The following is a 22,707-nucleotide window of genomic DNA, read 5'->3' on the forward strand; positions in this document are numbered from 1 at the left end:
GGCTTGTAGTCCCCGCCGCGCCGCCTGCCCGCGCGCGCGCGCCCTCGCTTCCGCCCGGGGGCGGGGAAAGCGGCTCCTATTGGCTGCCGGCCGCGAGGTCCGGCGGCGGGCAGCGGAAGTGGCGTGCGGCCGGCGAGGGGCGGCCGTTGCTCGGCGGAGACTTTGAACGGCGGCGCGGGCCGCTCGGCCGGGCCGCGGCCATGAGCGCGGCGCCGGGCCAGCAGCAGGCGCTGCTCCGCCAGGTGAGCGCGGCCCGCCCGGGCCCGGGCCCCGCTGCGGCCCCCCGCGCCCGGTGCGGGCCCTCCTCACGCTCTGCTCCCGCAGGTGCTGGGCTGGAGAGTGGCCGCCGCTGTCGCCTGGTCCGTGCTGCTGCTGCCCCTCTGCACCGCGGCCTTCGTCGCCCTCAGCGGCATCGACCCCTTCCACCCGCTGCGCTGGGTCTCCAGTAAGTGCCCCGGGCTGCGCGGGGCCTTCCCGCCTCGCTCTCCCTTCGCCGGCCGTTCTGGAGCGTGGGGGACTCGCCTACAACCTGGCGATTCGTTACGCGCCGTGTGCGCGGGATATTTCTACGTTAAGTCTGAACTGACTGCTGCAAGGGCGCAGTAGAAACGGGAGCCTTTAATTGCTTAAGGCTGAAGCATATCTTCGTTGACAGCTCAGGGACTCTTCAAAGAGAAGAAAGCATGTGTATACAAGCACTGCAATAGTTAACCAGATTCCCATTAGCCTTTTCGTAGTTTTATAGCCTTATATTTACGTTTGCATTTCTCCCACTTCACTGTTGTTTTGGACCCAGAGAAAGGGGACAAACTGGCTATGACATGATATTTCAATTTTACTTTGTGCATTTCTAACTGACCTTTAATACGTAAGTTTCCTTGTTGCTTATAATCATAGTTTTCCCTAAGTAGAAATAACTGTTGCAAGCTGATGTAAATATATCCTTCAGAGGAAAATCAGGTTGTACGACTTAGTTCTCTATTCTGACTGCTTGGATGCCCTTCCCCTTTCCACCCTAGGCACTTGGCTCTTTACGCAAACAGCTAAGACTCCTCCAGCTTTGGTGCAGCGGATCATGAATGAAACCGCTGAAGTAGACCAAACTTCCCTCCTGTGTACGCACACGCAGCACAGAAAATGGAGAAGTGTTGTAATGGAAACTCGAAAGCTGCGATCGTTTAGCTACTCAGGGCAGAGAGACTTAATTTCTTCTTCCCACTGAAAGTATGAAGCCCTGGAAGACAACCAAACAAAAATTATTTACTCTGTAAAAAAAAAAAATCCTTATCTTTTGTGTGAATGTATGGCTGCAGGTTTTATTAAATGTCAGGAAGCTGTGCTAGTTCAGCCATTAAAAAAAAAAAAAGATCCTTTCAGATTGAGCTACAAAATTGTTAATGTTCGTTTACTATAAACTTAGTTAATAGAATATTTTCTGTGAAATTTAAATATACTTTCAACCAGTAGCATTTTGCAACTGGGCTGACGTGGGATGAAATTAGTTAAGAGTCCACTGAACATGACTCTCCATCACATACCTAGTGGATTATTGCTAATTGTCTAAATGTTGTTCTTGTTTATTTAGTGTATATGTTGTATTTTTATAATCTTTTTTTTATTATTATTATTTTAGATTCTTTCAATGATATATATACTTCCTATGTCATCTTTTGTATCCTTCTTATGTCTCTGGTGATACTAGTAATAAGCATCTTCAACGCTGAATTTTATGCAGGTGGGTTATATAAATTGCTGAAGTGACTACGATACTGCTGAATTAAACAGAATGACCATTTTAAAAGATTTGTATTTGATGCACAACATTGTACATTGTCTATATTAATTTAAAAAGAAACTTATCAAAGCTTATCTTTAAGTAAAGATGAGTGCTTTGTATTTACTCATTGCCTCAGGGACAGAGGGAGGCCCATGACTGCAGCAGATTTGTTTGTGTCAGAAGATAGTGGTTTTCAAAGCAGAGAACATTCCAGATTCCTCAAGAGTGTCTCCTGGCTGAGAGATTTTTGCTGAGATGCTTTATTGGTTTCTTTATCATCTAGTGACTGGTTTTAACCGTAAAAGCTTCTTTGGTACCAATGGCATCTCTTTAAAATGAAGTATTTTATATGTAGCAAGTGAAAACTCACTTTGAACTTCTATTTGCAGTTGTGCCGTCAATACCATGCTCTCGATTAGCACTGATAGGAAAAATTATTCACCCTCAGCAAGTTATTCATTCAGTTGTTCATGCTGTAATGGGAATGTTGGTTGCTTGGTGTGCTGCGGTTATGACAAAAGGGAAGTTCCAGTTTCTTGCTGTGCCCTGCACATCTTCAGAAAGGTAATTACTTGTGTGCGTTAAAAGTGAATTATGCAAAGGTCTTTTATTGTAAAATGCTTTTACTTATGTCCTCTTTTAAATGGAAGAATAATATTTGAGTACTAAGAAAAATGAGCAATTATGTGTTGATAGCCTTTGCTAAAGGATATATAGATGTTACAGCTGCATTAAAGAAATAACTGGGCCAGAAACTCAAACCAAAATTCCCATGATTGTTGATGGAAGCTGAATGATGAAAGATTACTTGTTCCTTGAATTGAACCAGATCTTGGTCTTTTGGTCTACATGACAGATTTAAAAAATACCAGAGGCATCCTCATGCAGGAATTACAAAAATGGGTGGACTGATTTGCACTTTAAGGGGGGGGGGGAGGGGGAAACAGCATGTATCATGATCAGTACTGTAAAAACAAGCTTCTGATTACCTAAGGCTAGAATAACTATTTTTTTTTTCTTTTTTGACTCAGAGTTAATACCAAGTTCTTTATTTTAGCCTAGACAATGCTGTTCCTCAGATGTGTCTGAATGAATATCACCTCTTTTTTCTACTGTCTGGAGCTTTCATGGGGTACAGTTACAGTCTCTTGTATCTTGTTAACAACATGAATTATTTGCCATTTCCAATCATACAGGTAAGAAATTGAAAAACTTGACTGAGTGAAATGTCTAAGCAAAACAGTGATCAAAAAAACTTTGATTATTTATACTTTTCAATATGCGATAGCAGCTCCCTGACATGCTTTCACTGCTTGATGAAACATACACAAGTTAGCTTCAAATGCCAGTAGTTTTCATCTTCCTCCTTCCTATCATGTCCTTTCGAATAAGCACAGAAATTGAGGATGACACGATTATAAAATTTACACCCCTCTATTAAATGCTGGCTGAGGTGGACCACTGCAGGAGAGAGGGGGAAAAACAAGACAATGTGCAAGTATTGAATGTTAACTTCAGGAACTAACAGCAAGGGTCACCTAAAAGCTGAAAGTCTCTGAGAATAACAAAAGTGTATTATCAATTGTAACTGAGTACTAAATCATTTAAAGTTTAAATAGCTTATTAAATCTTGCTTAAAGGTCAACATTCAGCACTTGTTCATATATAGTGCTGTAGAAACTGAAATTCCACTAAGGCTTTCAGAGAGGGCTCTAGCAGCCCCCTCTGTGGAAGTTTATACCAATGAGAAATGCTGAGGGGTGGCTTGTGAACCAGCATCTTAAAAATATTTCTGCTGTTGCTGTAGCCTCGCAGTAGCCATTAACTTTGCATGACTCTCAGATTTGTAAAGTCCAACTGATTTGGCAAAATGTCCTTAAACAAGGTTTTCTGAATTAGATGTTTTGCAGTAAAATAGTTCATGACCATTCTGTTTATCAGCAAGCAAGCAAACTAAGCATCAAGGCGTATTTATAGTATCTTTTTTAAATACTATTTAACTTTTTCTAAAATTCAACCTAGCCATGTAAAATTTTGTTTTATTTGCATATACTTTCAGACAGGGTTCTTTGGTCTTTTGGAAAGATCTTATTTGTTTTTTACGGAGAAATGATTCAGCAGTGCACTACTTTTGCTGTTAGAAGGATTAGTGTCAACTCACGCTTCTCTGAATTTTCTGTATGTTTTAATCAAACTATCTGAATCTAAATGAAATCTAGTGGATGAAATGTTGCCCTTATTGGTTTTCATTTATTTTGCATTAGATAGCATTTTTACAGTTTATAAAGTCAGTTTCGCAACCCTCCATGCTCATACAAGGAGGAACAAGGATGAAAACTAGAGATGATTATAAAATGACAGAAAAAAAATGGGAGGATAAGTAGTAGTTGTAACACCTGGAATTGCCTTAAATTAATCTTTTAAATTAATCTAAACTTCAAGTATACTGCATTTCAACTGCCGTATCCCTTTTTTTTTAATCACTTAAAATGATATGTTCTGAATGCGGAATGTTAAACTAGTTTGTTTTTTTGTTTTTAGCAATACAAGTACTTACGTTTCAGACGATCTTTGCCTCTTCTTGTTAAACACAGTTGTGTGGAATCACTGTATTTGATTAGAAACTTCTGTATTGCATATTACTTTTTTGGTAAGAATTCCTGAAATTACTATTTCTGTATTCTGAAAACTTTCTTTAATCTATTAGGCATACTATACTATCTTTTTCAATCTTCCAAATAACCTGCTCAAGACATACAGGCTTGTTTAAAAAGTAGACAGAGCTAACACTTCTCTAAAACAGTAGGAAAAAGCACAGAGCTTGAACCTTAGCAGTGTATGTGTGATGGCAAGTCTTAATAGCCCCACAGAAGCTTGTGTGGTGTATGAGAAATGCCTCTTCTCCAAAGACTTTAATACCTTCTATAAGAAGGGTTATTTTTTTAAATGTATATGTGTGTATACACTGTTTTCTCTATTTTTTACTGTAAAAATGATTACTTTGTCTTTATTCTCAGATGTACTTTGTAGTATTTGGAGAAAATTGGGGAGAAAAAGGTAACACAGCTTCCTCCCAAGCAAGACCAAAGTTTGCTCTTTAGGACTGGACTTTCTAGAAATCATTATTTTTAAAGTTTCAGTTGTAGTTATACATTTAAATTATGTCAAAACATGCTAAAATGATTTCTATTTTATTTACATTAGAGGATAAGCTAAAAATTTAGTGTGTTCTGTATTGCTTTCCATTAAAGATTTAAAAACATTCTACTGGTGCTTGAGCTGTGCTGAAAACAAATATTAAATTACTATTAACCCTCTTTTGTTAACGAAGAACTACAAATAACTCCAATGAGACATTCTGAGAAGCTGGAAATAAAATTTGAGATAAGATCTACATCTTTTACTCTATAGTTGCTGGCCTGAAGCCTTTTTTCATTCTCTTCAGTTTCTAAAGAAAACAAAAGATGAATTGTTCTATAGTACGTGTATGTAAAAAGGCCAGTCCTTGCCTGTGTACATCTATTCTACTTTTGGTTTGTTTTTGGCCTAATGTGTACATGTTTGGCAGTGTCATATTTGTTTCACAGTGTTTCTTTTGGGGCCGATAGGTTATATCCCAAGGGTATGGATAAGTACCACCATGGATCTTCATATAGACAGGTAAGTAGTATACTGTGCTGAAAACTTGCAGGACGATATTGCCAGCAGCTCCCTCTGCTAAAGAAGCCTGGCTTAGCAACTGATTCTTGGTGTGTAGCAGGATCTAGTTTCTTGCCTCCCAGTACAGCGCACAGGGACTGTTACATAATTCCCAAATGTCTCCTACCAGATTGTGTTGGTTCCTTTTGGATCCATCTGACAGATAGACATTAAGAAATCCTCACTAGTCTCCTTCATCTCTGTAATTATCTTAAATATTAGAAAGGCTTAACCATCCAAGTGTCACACATGTTTTTTTTTATCTACTTTTCTGGGTGGGTTTGTGTGTTTTTTTTTTAAGAGTGTATATTCATTTTTGTATGGCTACTATTTGTTTTACGATAGGGAATTTGGAATTGTTAATATTCTAATTGATTGAAACTTATCATAGTTACTTATTTTGTATTTCTTTAATTTCATTACTTTTATATTTCAGGATCATAGTTACTGAAAAATTGAAAGGAATAAATAGGATTTTTGAGAGAGTTTTCAAAAAGGGGGGAAAAAAAGAAAAATACAACTCTATTCTTGAAATTGTTTCTGCTTACTTACTATCAGCATCCTCCATAATAAAAAATACTTATGTCTTCTTGTTTTATCTGCAGTAAATTGCATCCTCTTGACACTCTGTCTGGCTTATTGGATCTCTCCTTGCTCTACCATGCCTGGCTGGGTGGAGTATTTCTTCTGATTACCTGGTACATTGCATGGTTACTCTTCAAAATCTATGCTACAGAGGTTAGTACTTAATGACGAAATGAAATGTCTAACAGCAGTGTTGCATGGATAATACTTTCTTTTCAAGAGTAGTAGTAGTTTTACTGGGAAATAATTTAATTATGAATTCCCCGATTTTATTTATTTATTTATTTTTTCAAGCCCACGTTTTCCTCTCTCTGCAGCAAGACAAGCTTGTACTGCTCACAAAATTAACATGTTTGCAGCAGTGCTTTATTTCCACCTTTTTTCCTGCTCCTCTACTTCTGTTTCCATGTCCTTGTTTTCCTGGTCTTATGATTAATGCCAAGTCCATATGAGTGCTCTTGGGGCCACCCTAACAGAGAACTTAGTGCTGAATCCAGGCAGCACTAAGTTTCTTACAACTTTTATGTCTCTGATAAGAGACAGCTGAAGCAGTACAGAGCCTGTATGTGTCTGGCACAGGTTGTTAGTTCAGTCTCTACCTGTGTTTCCATGCAGTAATTTTGTATTTGAGCTTGAAACTAGCTGAAAGACTTGTGACAGACAGCAGAAGGTTGCATAAGAAGAGAATATCTGGAAACTGCGTAGCTCTCGGTGAAGTTTTACAATATGAACGAAACTAAAGCACTGTCAGTATTCTGCAAGCTAAACTCTAGAAATCTTAAACAAGCCATCAAAGTACATAGCAAAGACATGCTCCAAAGCAGAGACATGTTAATAGAAATCAGGCTATGGTATTAAAGTAGATTTAAAGCAATTCTGAGAATTAATACTTTCTGCTTTTTTATTTAACCATAAAGCTACAAAGTAACATGGCTAAAAAAGCCATTTAAATATATAATAAATTGCATTAGAATAAAGCTGAGACCATGACTTAAGAAAATAAAGTCTTGCAGACAAAGAATTAGAGAAGACTCTCTCTTTGGCTAATCCAGGTATTCTGTTAAAAAAAATAGAGCACAAAAAGCTGTTCATCTAACTTTTTTTAGTTGTTCATCTAACTTTTTTTTTTTTTTTTTTTTTAAAAAAAAAAACAAAACTTCTATTAGACTGCAGGTTAATAGGAAAATGAGTGGGATTCAAAGCCTGGGCTAATACATTCTAGAAATGCAAAGGACCCTTATGGGGTAAAAGAGCATATTCATTGCTTTTTAGAGTGTTAGCTATAATTAAATGGTCTCTAGTTACTATGATTGCTTGGAAAAAAAATTAATGACTCAAGCATAACTGATGTAATAATGTGTGAGAATCTGCAGACAGGCTGGAACAAGAGCTCTGAGGTGTGAATGTCGAATTTTAAAGGATAATAGTTGAAGTGTTGTTGAGCACTGTCTCAATGCCACTAATTATTGTATTGCTTACAAAGCTGTGCAAGACAAAAGAAGCATCCAGTTGTGAAGGTGTAAAATGGATGTTGCCTTTTTAGCTGTTAAAGATTTGCTTATTTGTGTGAATTCTCTTTTGATGAGCTGAACAACTTCCAGAGCTGTTAGTAAATAGTTGCATAGTATAAACTTAAACGTACAATTTCTCTAGTGACTTTTCAATCAGTTCCGCATCAAATCACTTTATTGACCCTTTATAAGTGATTGCTATTATAAATTTCAATTTAGCCGTTGGAGAGGGAGGAGAAAAAAGCTGAAAGAAATAGTTTCAAAGAAAGACTGTTGTAAACATGAGACTGATAATCTGTACACAAACAAGTTCATATTAAATAATATTAAAAAGATGCAGTGTTTGATGCAATTTAAGCACTGTTGTTTGCATTTCGAACACTGTAATCATGAGAATAGGAAAACAAATTCTGTTAACAGACAGAATATGAATGTTGTATTGTTTCACTAATAAATTATAGAATTCTTTTATCATTACAAGTGAAGGATTTTAGAATCTTTTATTTGATTATGGAACCCTCAGTTCTTCACCAAGTTGGTCAAGATATGGTTTTAGAGATGGACATTACGGTTTAGAGTTCAATCTTATTTCTTGCTAATGTGGTGTTTCTAGTTTACCTCAATCTAACTACAGATACGTAGTTAGGTGGATTTCTTTTTCATGAGATATGATGCCCCTAACTACTAACCATATAGATAACAGAAGATATTAGAAGATAAATACAATGAAAGATGGTTGCTGGATTTGGTAGGATTTCTCAACTTCACAAGTAACTGCTAAACTCTTTTTCTATGTTAGGAATTACAGGCTAGTTTATAGTAAATTGAAGCATCTGAGTATGTGTTTTTTGTAGTTGTTCATCATTCATCTGGCAAATACCGTCTCAATGTGGTCTTTCATTACTTTTTCTCATGTTTTGCTCTGTGTAACGCAGCTTCTGATGTTTATATTTAGACGCATCATTTTCCTGTCCAGCCAACTTTTGCTGAGGAGACGGATCAGTGCCTACCTAAAATTTTAAACAGCAACCCTCCCCTCATTATAAAGGTAACAAAATCACCAGCATGTTCCCAGCTGGGTGTGTGGTGAGAAGGTGTTTCCCAAAGCTTGTAATCAAATCTTCTATGTAGCAGTTATTTTAATTAAGGTGTTTGTTCTTCTAGAAAACTGCCTCAGAACACTCAACAAGGGAGAGTAACTTTTAGTGATGAAAACTTGTTTCCTAGTGACATCTGCTGGTGCTTACCATCCTATGTTACACTTAAGCTGAAGAGATTCGTTTAGTTAGAAGTGAGGTGTGTTTAATTTGTCTGCTACAAAATTTATTTCCCCTTAGAGACAATACTATAAAAGCTACTTAAAATCTATGAATAAAGGAGAATAATTTTGGTCTTGATTGTGGTAGTCTTTAATAGGATTTATTGATATAATAATTAAAAATTTGAGAACTCATACAAGAAGTATTCTATAAAGAAAGATGAGAATATTCCCTTGCACATGCAACTTCCATGTTTAGTGATTAGAAATGCAATATACTGCAATTCATTTGAATACTTTTTTTAAAGTTTGTTGCATTATCAAAGGATGGTTGGGGAAGACGGGGCCTTCTCTAGGACAGCTAAAGATACGGGAAATCTTTCTTCAGTAAATACTGAGATTATATCTAATTTGTAATTGAGTCTTCTCGTAGTTGCAAGGTGTGGGAAATTCAGTTTTGGGATTGCCATATTCACTCCTTAAATAAGAAAAGCTGTTCTGTTTAAGGAAAAAAAAAAAAAAAAGCAGGTTTGATACTGAATGACAAACTATGCAGTTGAACTCTGGCTTACAGAAAGAGTTCTTACCTAAGGTGTTTTTTTTTTCTTTTGGAGCTCTTTGTCTGAGTTCTTAGCTGTTAAGACTAGAAACAGTATGCTAGATCTTTACTGAGATTTCATTTGTTTTGATGTAAAGTTCTCTGTGAAGCTCTTACTGAGCAGCCCCATCGAAAGTGATTCTAGAGATGCATGCAGTTCCCTGCCTCCTTTCTTTTCTCTGACATGGGGCTGTGATTTCTGCATGAACTCATTCTTTGGGGATTGCATTTGTAAAGGTAACTCATTTTTATGGAAACCCACTGGATTTTTGAATACACCAAAACATTTTCTTCTTTGCAGTTTTTAGCCTTGCAAGACTTGATGTTACTTTCCCAGTATTCTCCTGTTCGTCGACAGGAAGTCTTTAGTCTTAGTCAGCCAGGTAATTCCAAAACTACTGCATGTTTATTCCTTTTTTAAGAAGTGTTAATCAAGTGCTTTTAGAAGTAATGTGATGCATGCTACATGAGCCAGAAGGCCTTATAAGTAAAAGTACCCCATGATGCTTTTTCCAAAAGGATGCTTAATTATCTATATTTGTGTTGTTTCATCTACTAAAGTCAACAAATAGTGGTGCCTGTTGTTTGATTTACACGACAGCCATGAAACACAGGTCTTGGGGTGCTGAAAGCAGGGTACTCTTGACATCACAAGGGAAACAGTCCAAACTGAAAATCTCGCAGATGTATACGAAAGCCTAATGCTCAGATGTGACTGAGATATGAAATAAAGCATAAATAGTAAGTCACCACTAGAACTGTGAAAGGAAACAATGACTATGATTTCAATTAGTATACAAGCCTCTTGCTATATACAAAGGTGTGGCAGAGAAGGTCAATTAAAACCCTAGAAGCCTAGAAGCCTTCAGGAACTTCTTGTTGCACTTCATCAGGCATTCCAGTGTTTGTGCTACTTCAAAGCTGTTCAACATCGTAGTTGATACTACATTTGTTTATTTTAGTTGTTTAGTAGACTTCAAATCTGATGGGCTGAACTGCCTATGTTTCCTGCTTGTATAGTGGGTTTCACTGGAGTCTTTGAGAGTTATCTATTCACTGGAAGATAGACTTTGTCCATATTTTCATCTTCCTCTGAGTATTTAAACTGTTACAGTGGAAATGCACTGTGGCTTTTTAGAAATGGAAAGGTACTATAGCTTTTCAAGTGTATGCTGGAAGCAGGTGAGCACTGTCAGAATAGCTGGAGTGATGCACATCTTGATGAAACATGCCTACTGCATTTCACGTTGTTTGTGTGCATGCTGCTAGGTGGGCACCCGCACAACTGGACCGCAGTATCAAAGGAGTGTTTACGTCTTCTGAGTGATCTAACCCAGAGGCTGATCACACAGCAGGAAGCTGCAGCAGCCAATGGGAGAGCAAAGCTGCCAGCAGGAGAACTGAAAATATCTCCCCAGACTCCAGGTATCTGAGGAAACATTCACAACAGTTTGTAAAGCCTGAAAATACTGGCAGGTTATATAGGCATACTAGAATCTGAGTTGTGTGGAGAAATGAATTGCAAGTTTTCCTTCAACTAAATGTGATTTAAAAGTGCTGCTCCCTCCTCCCCCCCCGCTCTATTTCATTTTAAATATTCTTGTTGTAATACCACCGAGATAACTGACAGAAAACTTGGAAAGAGCATACTTCAGTTTGTTCACAGTGCATGATGTTTGTTCAGTACAGTAGTTTTCTTCACATTTGCATGAATTAGGAAGTCTAGTAATTATATTTTTAGTAAGTGGTAGAACCTGATGCAGGGAGAACTGAAATCTTGCTAGGAGATGTTTTGTAATTTGCATAACTGCTCTTATGATTAGTTTAAACTGGTAAAAATTCTTCTTTTGTTTTGTTGTTGTAGGGACGCTGAATACATTTATATGATTCACTCAGTATCACTGTAGAATAAGGAAAGCCAACCTGGCTCTTGAGCCATGTGCAGCCTGCAAAGCAGTTCAGGTGTTTCACATGCCAAACTTGTGCTTCATGATTGGCAGTGGAGCTGTGCTGGCACAAGAGCTGCCAAGTAATTGAATCTCTTAGCAGCCAGTGCCTAGGATACAAGTGTACTCCTGCCTCAGGATGGGGGACTGCTGATGAGCTAGAGGTGAATTGCTCCTCACGCTCTGTTCTCTTGGATTTTGTGACTGACATGAAGCCCCTGCTAACAGAGTAGAAGAATTGTCACTCCTGCGGAGGGTCTCTCTTTAAGTAGGCTGCTTTCTAGTGCTTAATCTTAGAAGTACGTTTCAGATAAACACATATGAGAGCGTAGTAGTGCTAGTTATCAAAGAAAAATAATCCAGATACCCTTCTCATTTTTTGCTGTTTTAAAAGACTACACATCAGAATTGGTGTTGAGTGTTTTAAAGACCACAGTGGAAATGCTGTCTTTTAATAAAAGCTCTGAGAATACAGAATTTGCTGAAGTAGCAACCAAATAACAAATTTGTCTCCTATTTCATGTGCTGCAGCCTGTTTGTCTTCAAGCACTGTGTTCTTTGTTGTTAGGAGCCATTGCGACAGAAGACTTGTCCTTCCAGTTGCAGAGGTCTAATGTCATTCCCAGAGCCCCCATGCCTTCCCTGGTTAAATCATCCCTGTTACCTTTAAAGACATCACCTGGGTCTGATGTTGGTTCACCTTTCAGTTCACCTGTTTTAAATTGCAAAGCGGGAATTCTGGATTTAAAGTCTCCTTGGCATGGATCAGTCCAAAGTCCTCACGTTATGAGAAGAGGACCAAAGCTGTGGACATCAAATTCAGGTAGAGGTTTTCCACTGTGCTTGTTTTTAGCCATGTAGTCATTAGTGTAGTAGACATGTCAGTAGACATCTGTATCTTTAGGATGAAAGTGACAGTAACCAGTTTTTCTGAAGGGGCTTTGTTTCTCTTGTAGATCTGCAAATGAATGGTTCTCACCAAGAATCCTTTCCAGTGGTCTCTGTGGTGAGAGCTGGCAGTGAGGCAGTACAGCCCAGCTTTATTTACACATGGCTTCAGAACAAGCAAGAACAGGTAGAGTAAAAGTTGCAGTACAGATAAGTTATAGACAGTGCAGCTTAGGTGTTGTTCTTGAAAGAACCTTCCTTTCATTGAATGAATGCTTCCTTCTGCAATTAGCTTGCATAACTTTTTTTTTTTTTTTTTTTTTTTTAAAAAAAGGCCTTCCTCCACCCTCCCTCCAGTGCCTTTTATACTGCTTCTTATGAGAAGATGTTAGAGTTGAGGGCCAGCTATGCATCCCCTGAGTTAAAGGCAACATTTTTAATCTTTTGTTTTTTTCTTTTCAGATAAAAAACTTCTTGTCAAAACGAGTACTGATAATGTATTTCTTCAGCAAGGTAATCATGATCTAATGCCTTGTGACTATGCTGCATGGCCTAGGAATGCACGAGCGTATGGGTTCTACTGTGGCACTACATACCTTTTTATATATAGTACTAACAGATCTGAAACCTCTGTCTTACTCTAAAGTTTTACAACATTCTTCAGATTTCAAAACATTGTACTTGCTGTGAGTTTCATAGTGGTAGTATCCTATACCTGCATTAAAAAGAGTGATACTTATTTAAGCTGAACTATTTATAAAATGTATTTTGGTTAAAGCAGCATGCCCTAGAAAAACATAACTGAGAACTTAAAAGATCCAATTGTCACTTATGCTATTTACTAGATGAAATGGCCTTTACTTAAAATCAGAATTCAATTAGTTAATTTTTTCAATGTAAAGATACTGAAGGAATTCTTTATAGTTTTCCTCTAAGAGAGGAGTAGTAGCCAGGATGTTGGGAATTTCTCCTTATGAAATAATAGTACTAATATTACTACTACATTTTGGGTGAACTTGAACACTTAAACTTAGTATTTACACAGAGAAACAATTGAGCATTTCTCTTATAATAGACCACTAACTCAGTTAAGCTTTACAGAAACTTTCCCCTCTACCTTAGATCTTTTGTTTTTTGTAGATTTAGATGTTTTCTGCAAGTGAGGATCATGTTTTTACATGCAAATCTTTCCTGGGCATCTGAGAATGGTTTGTACTTACATGTACAGCAGTGTTTTCTGATCAGTTGCAAACTGGAGTGGAGACTAATCAAGATTATGAAACAAGCATGGGGAAATTGCCTAGTCTATTTGGCCTTTGGAAACTAATATAGCTTCGTGGGCAGCTTCTGTTCAAAAAGAATTTTTGTTTCTTGAAAGGTCAAAAATTTTCTGTGTGCCCTTGAGATCTGTCAGCCTTACTGGTCTTTTCTGAGGGGAGAGATGTGATCTTGTCATATGTGTAATTCCTTGATTGAAACCTGCAATTCTGGTTATATTTAACTTAAGTGCATTCAAAGTTCTTTGGTTTCTTCTCAGCATCCAGAAGCCTCCATCCAAGCTGTATTTTCTGACGCCCAAATGCACATCTGGGCATTAGAAGGTAAGCAGTTCCTATTCCTGTGTGTTCTACTCCTTTGCCTCTTGCACTACAACTAAATCCAATTCCAAACTTTGTGCCCTGTGCTTTGTAAATAGAAGATCCTTGAATCCACTTAGACACAAAGATGTGGCTGCATTTCAGATACCAACATGAATAAAGATCAAAGTTATTTGTTAGTTTTGAGATCCTATGCAAAAATCTTTTAGTTTGTGTTCAGCAGAGGTTTGGGTGTTAGATCTGAAGAGTCCTAAATTTTATTCCGTTTGCTTATCTCCCTCATGAGCCCATGTATTACTTCTATAGTATTTTCAGTAACAAATTAATGATGTTCTTTTACAAAACATCTTTTATGAATAAAGGCTCTGAATCTTTCCCTGTTAATCATGGACAGTTGAGAGAGAAAATGAGAGATGTTGCTTGAGATCTCAAAATTATGAGATCCAGCTACGATATGATGTGACAGTGTCAAAGATTGTGGATATCAACATAACAGTTGATAACTATAGAAGTATATATAGTATATAGTAGATAACTGTAACAGGCCTTGCTTAGGAAAAAAAAAAAAAAAAAGGCAACCCAAAGCACTTGGGTAGTAAGTTAATAAACAGAGATGGAGGCAATTAAAATAGCGATGAGAATGTGTGGTTGTACTACAGGTTTTCTTGTTTGTTTCAAGGTCACAGCTGTATACCAGTACTGATGCAAGCTTTTGGACCCTGCAAATGCCTCTTCTTCCTGGTTAGATATTTTACAGGCAGATATCACAGGCTGTGTCAGATTGGTGAAGGTGATGGGTGAGAAAGTGTAGATTTAAGAAGCGGAAATCAAACTTCTGCAAAACTCTATTTATCATTTGCCTTTTAACTAAGGCCAGAGGGCCCTACTCTAACTTGTTTTAATCTGATAAACAAGTAAACTGATGAAGCATTTAAAGCTAGATCCGTTAAATTATTAAAGACTTCTGCCTGGTGAAGAGAACAAAAAGTTAAATGGTCTGGAAATGTTTTGTTTATGGCTAGAACTGTACAATGAGTCCCATCTTTTGGTTGATGTCAGGTGCAGTGCTGATCAGAGGAGTAGAAAGAAGCAGCTTTTTAATTTCTATTTTGCATATTATTTCCCTTCTCCTACCACCAACCTTAAACTATTGTACACATTTCAAACCAGGGACTAATTTAGTCCTGACACAAGCCAAAAGGTGAGGCAGTAAATCCTGAAAAATTCCACCACACTAGTGAAATCTTCAAGTAATAATAGGATCTCTCCAATCTGTTAATGCTTCAGAAGTTGAGAAATCAAGTAGAAGTTGTTAAGAATTCAGTGATTATAGCATTTTTTTTATTTTTTTTTAATTTTTTTTTTTTTAGGTCTGTCTCATTTGGTAGCTGCCTCATTTACTGAAGACCAATTTGGAGTTGTTCAAACTACACTGCCAGCTATTCTGAATACTTTACTGACTCTTCAGGAGGTAAATAAATAAATAAATAAATAAAATAATAATAAAAAAATTAACTTTAATGCAGAACAAGTTTAGGGATTTTATATTTTGATATTGCTGACCAATCATAAGATGGAAGTTTTCACCACTGTAAATTGCTTCTGATCTGCAGTTAACCTAAACAAAACAGCTACTTACCACGATTTTCATTACAAAACAGTTGAATAGAATCCTTGTAATTTTTTTTCTACTTAGGAGAAAGAAAGTTCTTAATGGCATGTTTCATTTCAAAAATAAATAGTACTAAGTGCTTAAAAACCTTATTTAGGGGAATATCGCTTAAAATATGGTATTATAATTACTTCGGACTTTAGTTCGCTATGGGCATGCAACATGGAGACATTGCAAATCGCAACCGATAAGGTCTGTGTGGTGTTTCTCTACTGCTACTATGGCATTACTCAAATTACTGATGTTTGAAAATGTATATTAAAAAAAAATGTTTCCAAGGCTATTCATGTCCTATTGATATAATCATTTTGTATTGCCTTAATGGAGATTCTTGGAAAGAATTTTGAGGTTATTAAAATTCTTCAGTGCAAGTCATCTATTCCCAGAACAGGCACTGGGGGGAAAGAAAAAAGAAACTTGTTTCTAAAAGGTTAGATTTGCTCTTCTACTGCAGTGTGTGTTCTGGTTAGCATTTAAAACTCATTAACATTGAATCTTGTTTCACAGAACTTGGTTCTTTGCTCATGTTGATGGCCAGAAAATGCAAGGTCAAGCTGTCTCCAATACACTTGTGTGTGTCTTGGTGGAATTTCTGAACTTGTGATTTCTTTTGCTTTATTTGACACAAACATGTTCTATGTGTCTGTCTGTTCTATGAAATAATTGAAAAGAACAGATGAAACAAGCTCATTAATGTTTTTCTCAATTAGGTTGTGGACAAACATTTCAAACTGCCTCATGTTTCCAGCAAACCTCCCAGGATTTCAGGAAATTTGGTGGACACGTCCTACAAAACACTACGATTTGCACTCAGAGCTTCTCTAAAAACAGCACTATACCGGATAACTACTGTCTTTGGAGAACACTTGAAGTAAGATCTTTTTCATGATTGTTTTCTTCCTAAATTTAGTTTAAATATTATTATAGGACCTATCAAAGGGGGAGTTTGTACAAAAATCCCTTCAGGACATTATAAGAGCAGTCCATTTAAAAAAATAAATTTTAGCTGTTGAAAAGAAAGTAAATCAACTAGAGAATTATTCTGCTGTAGAGAGAGACTCCTAGGATGAATTCAGATAATCAGATATCCCAGCTTCTTGGTTGTCTGGTGGTGATTTTTTTTTTTTTTTTTTTTGTCTGCTGCTGTCAGAGTAGGCAGACTTTCACATTTGGCTTCTGAATATGTGGGACTGAAAGACACTTTTTCAGCATCTATCTATCTTTTTCAGGATGAAATGTCATTCAATTTGGAGTACTAGATATATAGTGGATTATTTTTTCATATTTTTAACTTCAAAAAATCGTTCTTGCAAGGTGAACAATTGCTTGCTTGTGTTAAACAGTAAAGAAATAGGCTATGTTTCTAGAGACAAGTGTCTTGTAGTAGTAGGTGTTGAACAATCTCTTAGAGGCTGAAAATTGATGGTTTTGAGGATTAATTTTTTTTGTCTTGGAACATAGAATTTCCATACAGCTAAGTTTTCTAAATTTCAACTTCATTATAACTGTTGGTTTCTATGTATGCTTGGTATGACATGACGCTTTTTGTAGTGTATGTATTATGTTTAATGTAAAATCTTATGCCCTGCATTTGTTTTTAGTGCAGTGCAAGTGTCCACAGAACATAAGAAAAGACTGCAGCAATTCTTGGAATACAAAGAATAAATAACTTGGATTTTGATACAGCTACGGCTTGTGTTCAGCACTCTTGGTGAGAAGAAAATGGGACTAATGAGCCTTTCCATCTTGGCTGTTGGAAAAGCATGTGGAAATACAAGTCATAGAACAAAGCTTATAAAATTGTGCAGAAACTTCTGGGTTTGGATCAGTTTCTTTGTATAATAAAAATTTTAAATTCATTTTGCCTTTTTAATACCACATGCAAATAAGAAAACATCAGTCCTTCTTGTAAGAAAGACTGCTATCAACGTTTGAGATGATGAGAGTTACTTTGCCATTTAACCTTCACTTTTTTCGTGGTGTTCTTTCCCTACTCTTTTCTGTTAAAGGGGTGAGTAGAGATTTGCATAGATATTTCATCTGCACTAGAAGTGTTATCAACTAGATTTATGAAACACTTAGGCACATTAAGTATGTACTTTAAAAGTAGGAAGCAGATGTGCCCAGGAATAAAATATACTAATCTTCTGTAAGATGGAAATACTCCTTCAGAGTAAAATGGGTGTGCAGAAAGGCATTGTTAAGACACAAATACTGTCAATGTGTTGTACAACTGCTCTTGAAAAGCTAGCAGCTTGGGTTTTATCTTTAAGGTGACCTTTGAAACTTAAGTTCTGATCTACACTGAAACGTGCAGGCAGCATTATAGTATTTAGTAAATCTCTTCTGAGTAAGGATCTTGTGAGTGAACTCCAAGAAGTTTGGATTAACAGCCTTCTGTTAAGGTAGATGAGAAGAATACTGGTTTGTAACATATTTTCAGAACTTTTTCAGAAGCTACCAATAACGTACATTATTTTGGTGAAAAATGCGACCTTTTAAAAACTTCTAAACTTCATTTGGAAGCAAACCTGTCCAAATTGTTTGAAGATGCAACCTACCTCATTTTTTAACTTGCTCTAGTTATTGTTACAGCTACATTAGAAAACACGTGTAATATGAAATGTGAAGATGCAAGTGCAGTACCTTGCATGTCACTTTTTCAAGATAAAAGTAAGTTAAACAGTCTTAGAAATTAATTTAGTGTAATGAGGGGAAAGCAAACCTGGATCTCTTTCCTTCCATTCTGGAGTACCTAAGAGGTGAAGATGGCTATGAGGTCAGTTATGCTCATGGGATGACTTGATCAGCTGATAGAGTGGTTGGGTAGTAATTCCTTAATGGCCCTTTATGCTTTAGGAAAAGGGGAGGTGGGTGGAACCACAACTGCATATTATTTTCTTGCCTCAGAACTGAGACACATAATTTTCTTGAAATGCAGGTACTGCATGTGTTTTGATGTCCAGATTGAGCCATACTGTTCCCTTTAGATTAACATAGAAAAAACACTGTAAGGTAATGGACAGCCTTTTTATGATATTTAAAGGTTAAACCCAAAGTCTTTTAAAGTTTCCCTAGGCTTAACTTTTACCACAGATTTGACTATTACATCCAAACCTCTTGCCTGTTGGGCTTATTAAATAAGTTAATTTGCTCATGCACACATTTGCAGTGTGCACCTGGAGTTAAAATGGTGCTTTGGCTTGCATCTCAGGTGTAACTGTTAACCCAAATACTTTAGTTGAAAGTTATAAATACTTTTTTTCATGCATTTAAACAGGTGCAGAATGCTTTTTTTTACTGCTGTGGCATTTTATGCAATACTCCCACAACTATAAGCTGTAAGTTGTAATTAACAATATTATAGCTGTCAGCAGGAGGCTTAAAGTGCAGACTTCTTTTTGACACCGAAATGCTTGAGGTCTGTCCTTGTGTTGCAGTGGCGATTTGCACACATCTGCTAATGTGCATGTGATTCATGGCATTCTCAGTGCATGACAGAAGAGCTTTCAAAAGCTGATTGCTGTGTGGTTTCTTAAAAAGCTACAGTTCTTAAAAGCTGCAGAGCCTTTCCCTGCCCCTCAGCTTTTACTTTAAAAGTGCATCTTTTACAACATCTCATGCTCATGAATATAAGGGAACAAAAATTTAAAGTGTATATTGGGTGCTCTCTGAAGATGAGGTAACTGACTTACATGATTCAAGTAGAAATAGGGATAACATTGTAGTTTTGGTTTTCAGCATAATTATATTCCCCTGTGGCAAACACAGGTAGTGTATTGGTATTTTAAGTCCTCTTGTATACTTCTCCCTTAACATGAAAATAATTTCTGTGAAACTCCTGTGAGGTATGAGAGGAGTCTCTCTATTCGGAATGCAGAGATGAACTAATGAGGAAAAAAAACATAGCGTTTTTACAGTTAGTTTCTGTATGACTTCATTTAAATAGAGTCCCTCAAACCTGATAGTATTTCTAATCTGTTTAATCAGCTTCTCTAAACAAAGCTGCACCTTCTTACTGGATTGCACAAGTGAAACCAATAGCATTTGATTGCTACTCTGGTAACCTTGTGAACTACCTGTCTCTCCCTACAGGTTAACTGTAATCAAGAATATCTGAAACTATTTCCACTGCAGCTACAGAAAGGTAGGCAGTTGAGTGCTCAAATCTGTTTTCCCCGTACAATCTAATAATGAAATAGTGTTTTTTTTTCTTTAAGCTCTTAACCATTATTTCTTATAAAGATGAATAAACTCCTATCCTGCTTCATTTTCTGAGACATAGCCTGAATTTTCAGTTATGGGTAGATAAACATGGTAGCCTGCCCCAGTCCTTGTAACTATTGCACACTGTGTCCAAGGGAGCTGGGCAGTATTTGCTCCCTCGGTATGAGCACTCAGCTCCTTTGGAGAATTGTGTTGATGATAAGTGTTGCGTGGGGCTTGAATGATCCTGAGATGAGGCAATCCCAATTCTGTCTTTGCTGTCTTTGAAAATCGGCTGTATTGTGTGTATTTTGCTCGGTGTCTTTGAGGCCTCTAACTTCCCAACAGTTTTCATGAGGCAGCTGTCTTCCCACCTTCTGAGAAACATGTATGGCTCCTAGGTTGATCCATCAGGTACATCCAGCTGCAGCTAGGGGAATCTCAGTCTCTTGATGATGAATTTGCTGAGACTTCTTTGGTCTTTTGGTTTTTTTGAAGAGCCTGATGCTTTTGATGGGGGGGAGATTGTGCTACAAGGTTCCCCTGGGAGTACCTGCTGCTGTGGAGGTGCTGCTTGCCAGGGGCATTGCTGTCTTGACAGCAAATCCCCCTTACCCAGGGGAGGAATGGTGGCAGCTTGCAGAGCTTTGCATGTTCAGGTGTTTCTTGGTTGTGGGGCTTTTTTGTGCTGGTGGTAGCCATGCTCCCACTGCTCCCCTCACAAGCTTTCTACAAAGCTGCAATAAAAAGGTGGTCTGGGTAGAAACCTCTCAGAAGCTGAGTTGAGCACAGGTAGGCTCCTCTCCCTGTAGTCAGATACTTTGTCATCAGTGCTGTGCCAATATATTTGCTATGTGGGTCAAATGCACTTGGGTGCCATGGGCATACCTGGAGTCTGCGTTGGTAAGCGTGTATGTTCTAGGGGTACATTCCCACATCAGAATATTTGCTTCCCATCACTGCAGCCGCAAACCTGTGGTAGAGATTTGCATCTGGCACATTGGTTTTGGATAGACTTGTAGTATAAACAAACTATGCAGCGTGCTTGTGTCTGAGAAAACCAGCTGTGAGAGAAAGAGCAAAACCTACACTGTACTCTGATTTCAGAAGACAAAAAAGGAATTAAAGATGACCTTACCTTTCTGCCCTTGCAAAAACCTCAAGGCTACAGTAGAACTAGTGAGGCAGGAGCTAGATGAACATGGTGTATCTGAAGCCTACCATGAAATCAAAAACACAGATTCAAGGGGCATTAGTTCCCTGGGTGGCCTGCTGGATACACTAGTTGATTCTTCTAATGGATGGTGATGGAATAGATCTCTTTTTCCCCCTTTTTTCCCCTAAAATGTAAGCCTGAGTTTTAGAATGAGGGCATATTTCCAAAAAAGCTGTGGGCTACACAGCATGCATGTGCTATGTAGTCATCAAAGGAAACAAGCGCTGAGTGGATAGTGAGGTCCTCTTCTCTAAGGAGGAGCTGGCTTTGCCTTTGGCTTTTTGAATAACTGAATTTGTAAATCTCACTGTTAAGGCTACAGTGCTAGGGCTAGCAGTTGTATTTAACTGCATCTTCCCTGAAAAGAGATAGCCCTGAGGTGAATTTTGAAGGAATGGGGAGCAGGGTTTACAGCCTTCTGCAAGTTCAAAGATTGTTATATGTTATGTGTAAGGATCATTCTGCACTCTCTCTCACTAAGCTCCAGTTCTGGGCTTGTCTTGCTTAAAGGTAGAGTGTTCCAGAGCAAGAGACAGGGTGGGAGATTAGCATCCCTGCAAGCTTTGAGGACCGAGCAGATGGGACACCAGCTCTGTAAACTGTTGGGTTCCCTTTTTGTTTGCCAGCAGAGGTCACTGCTTGAAGTGTATTTAGGGAAGCGCGAGGCTGCAGACCTTGCTGATGGCGATGGTGCAAAGTTCTAATTTAAGGACAGGGTTGCAGCTCAAAGTTAGATATGAAGGGGGCTGTTGTCTCCCAGACCCTGGCAGGCGGGTCTGGGAGAGGCTTTATCAGTCCGTCAAAGATTGTCGCAGGACCTGTCCTACAGCTAGTGCGAGCCGAACACTGCCAGGGAGAAATGGTGCGTCCTTGCCTTCATCACAGGGTTCCTGTGTGGTGCTTCAGCTCTTCACGGGTGGTCACTATTTGCAAAACTCTTTTCTCATGCTGCATTTGGGATGTGAAGGACTGAGTTTGACTGAGGGAACTGGAACTGTGCTCTACCATGTACAATGATGGGAAATACTAAATAACCTGGAGCAAGGGGAAGGAAAAAAAAGAAGGCCAAGACCTTCTTTGTCACAAGTTTAGCTCCCAAACTGAAGGGATGCTTATGGCTTCTGGGCTTCTGCTGTAAAATGGGGCTTAACCTACCCCCACCCTCTCCCATCTCAGAGGGACGTATGTATGATGGTAACTGGCTCTTGCCTGCAAATCACTAGGCTGCTGTAGTGATAGATACCATAGAAATGCCCTGGAGAAAATGAATAATTCAATATTTGGTGCTGGGGTGAAGTAAATACCTTCAGTGTGTGGTCCAGATACTATGCCAATAATGAGAAAACAGAAGAGTGACTCGCTGCTCATTCAGCAATCACCATCTTCAGTGCGTTGAGTATATGGATCCCCAGGCAAAATGAACATGGGGTCATGTAATAAAGTCAGTGTTACAATTCATTTGTAGTACGCGTGAAGTGAGGTGGTACCAGCAGTTCTAGTTTTGGCACATCCCAAGTGCTGAGGATTGGATTTTAAACACAGAATGTTCCTCTCAGCTTGTGCTGGCCTGTTCTTTTTTTGTTTGTTTGTTTAGGACTTATGTTTATTTTACTGCCTGTGTCCTCTATGCAGAGTGTGAGAGATTAATCTATTTATGGATTGATACAGATAAACAATACAGAGGAATGTTTGAGGAAACAGACTGCATGTGTAAAATACAATCTCCTCAGTGGAGGCTGGTTGAGCCCTTTAG

At 38.1% G+C, this 22,707-nt stretch overlaps 1 protein-coding gene across 3 annotated transcripts; it reads left to right on the top strand.

Moving 5' to 3' along the window:
• The first annotated feature begins 166 nt into the window (after positions 1-166).
• Positions 167-17,391, top strand: NDC1 (NDC1 transmembrane nucleoporin). Of its 3 annotated transcripts, XM_062580855.1 has the most exons (19): positions 167-242; positions 325-445; positions 1,634-1,735; positions 2,167-2,341; positions 2,835-2,973; positions 4,319-4,427; positions 5,365-5,437; positions 6,082-6,214; positions 8,528-8,620; positions 9,730-9,811; positions 10,698-10,853; positions 11,943-11,982; positions 12,082-12,197; positions 12,331-12,449; positions 12,725-12,775; positions 13,800-13,863; positions 15,231-15,331; positions 16,243-16,403; positions 17,134-17,391. In XM_062580855.1, the coding sequence occupies exons 1-19, from the start codon at positions 201-203 to the stop codon at positions 17,195-17,197; spliced, it is 1,941 nt and encodes a 646-aa protein (XP_062436839.1). In that variant the 5' UTR covers positions 167-200; the 3' UTR covers positions 17,198-17,391. The 3 variants fall into 3 exon arrangements, with proteins under 3 accessions (XP_062436839.1, XP_062436836.1, XP_062436837.1); XM_062580852.1 differs by having other exon boundaries at positions 11,943-12,197; XM_062580853.1 differs by having other exon boundaries at positions 5,386-5,437; positions 11,943-12,197.
• The last annotated feature ends 5,316 nt before the right edge of the window (positions 17,392-22,707 follow it).

This window comes from Rhea pennata, chromosome 8, assembly GCF_028389875.1.
Source record: "Rhea pennata isolate bPtePen1 chromosome 8, bPtePen1.pri, whole genome shotgun sequence".
Classification (NCBI taxonomy): Eukaryota; Metazoa; Chordata; class Aves; order Rheiformes; family Rheidae; genus Rhea; species Rhea pennata.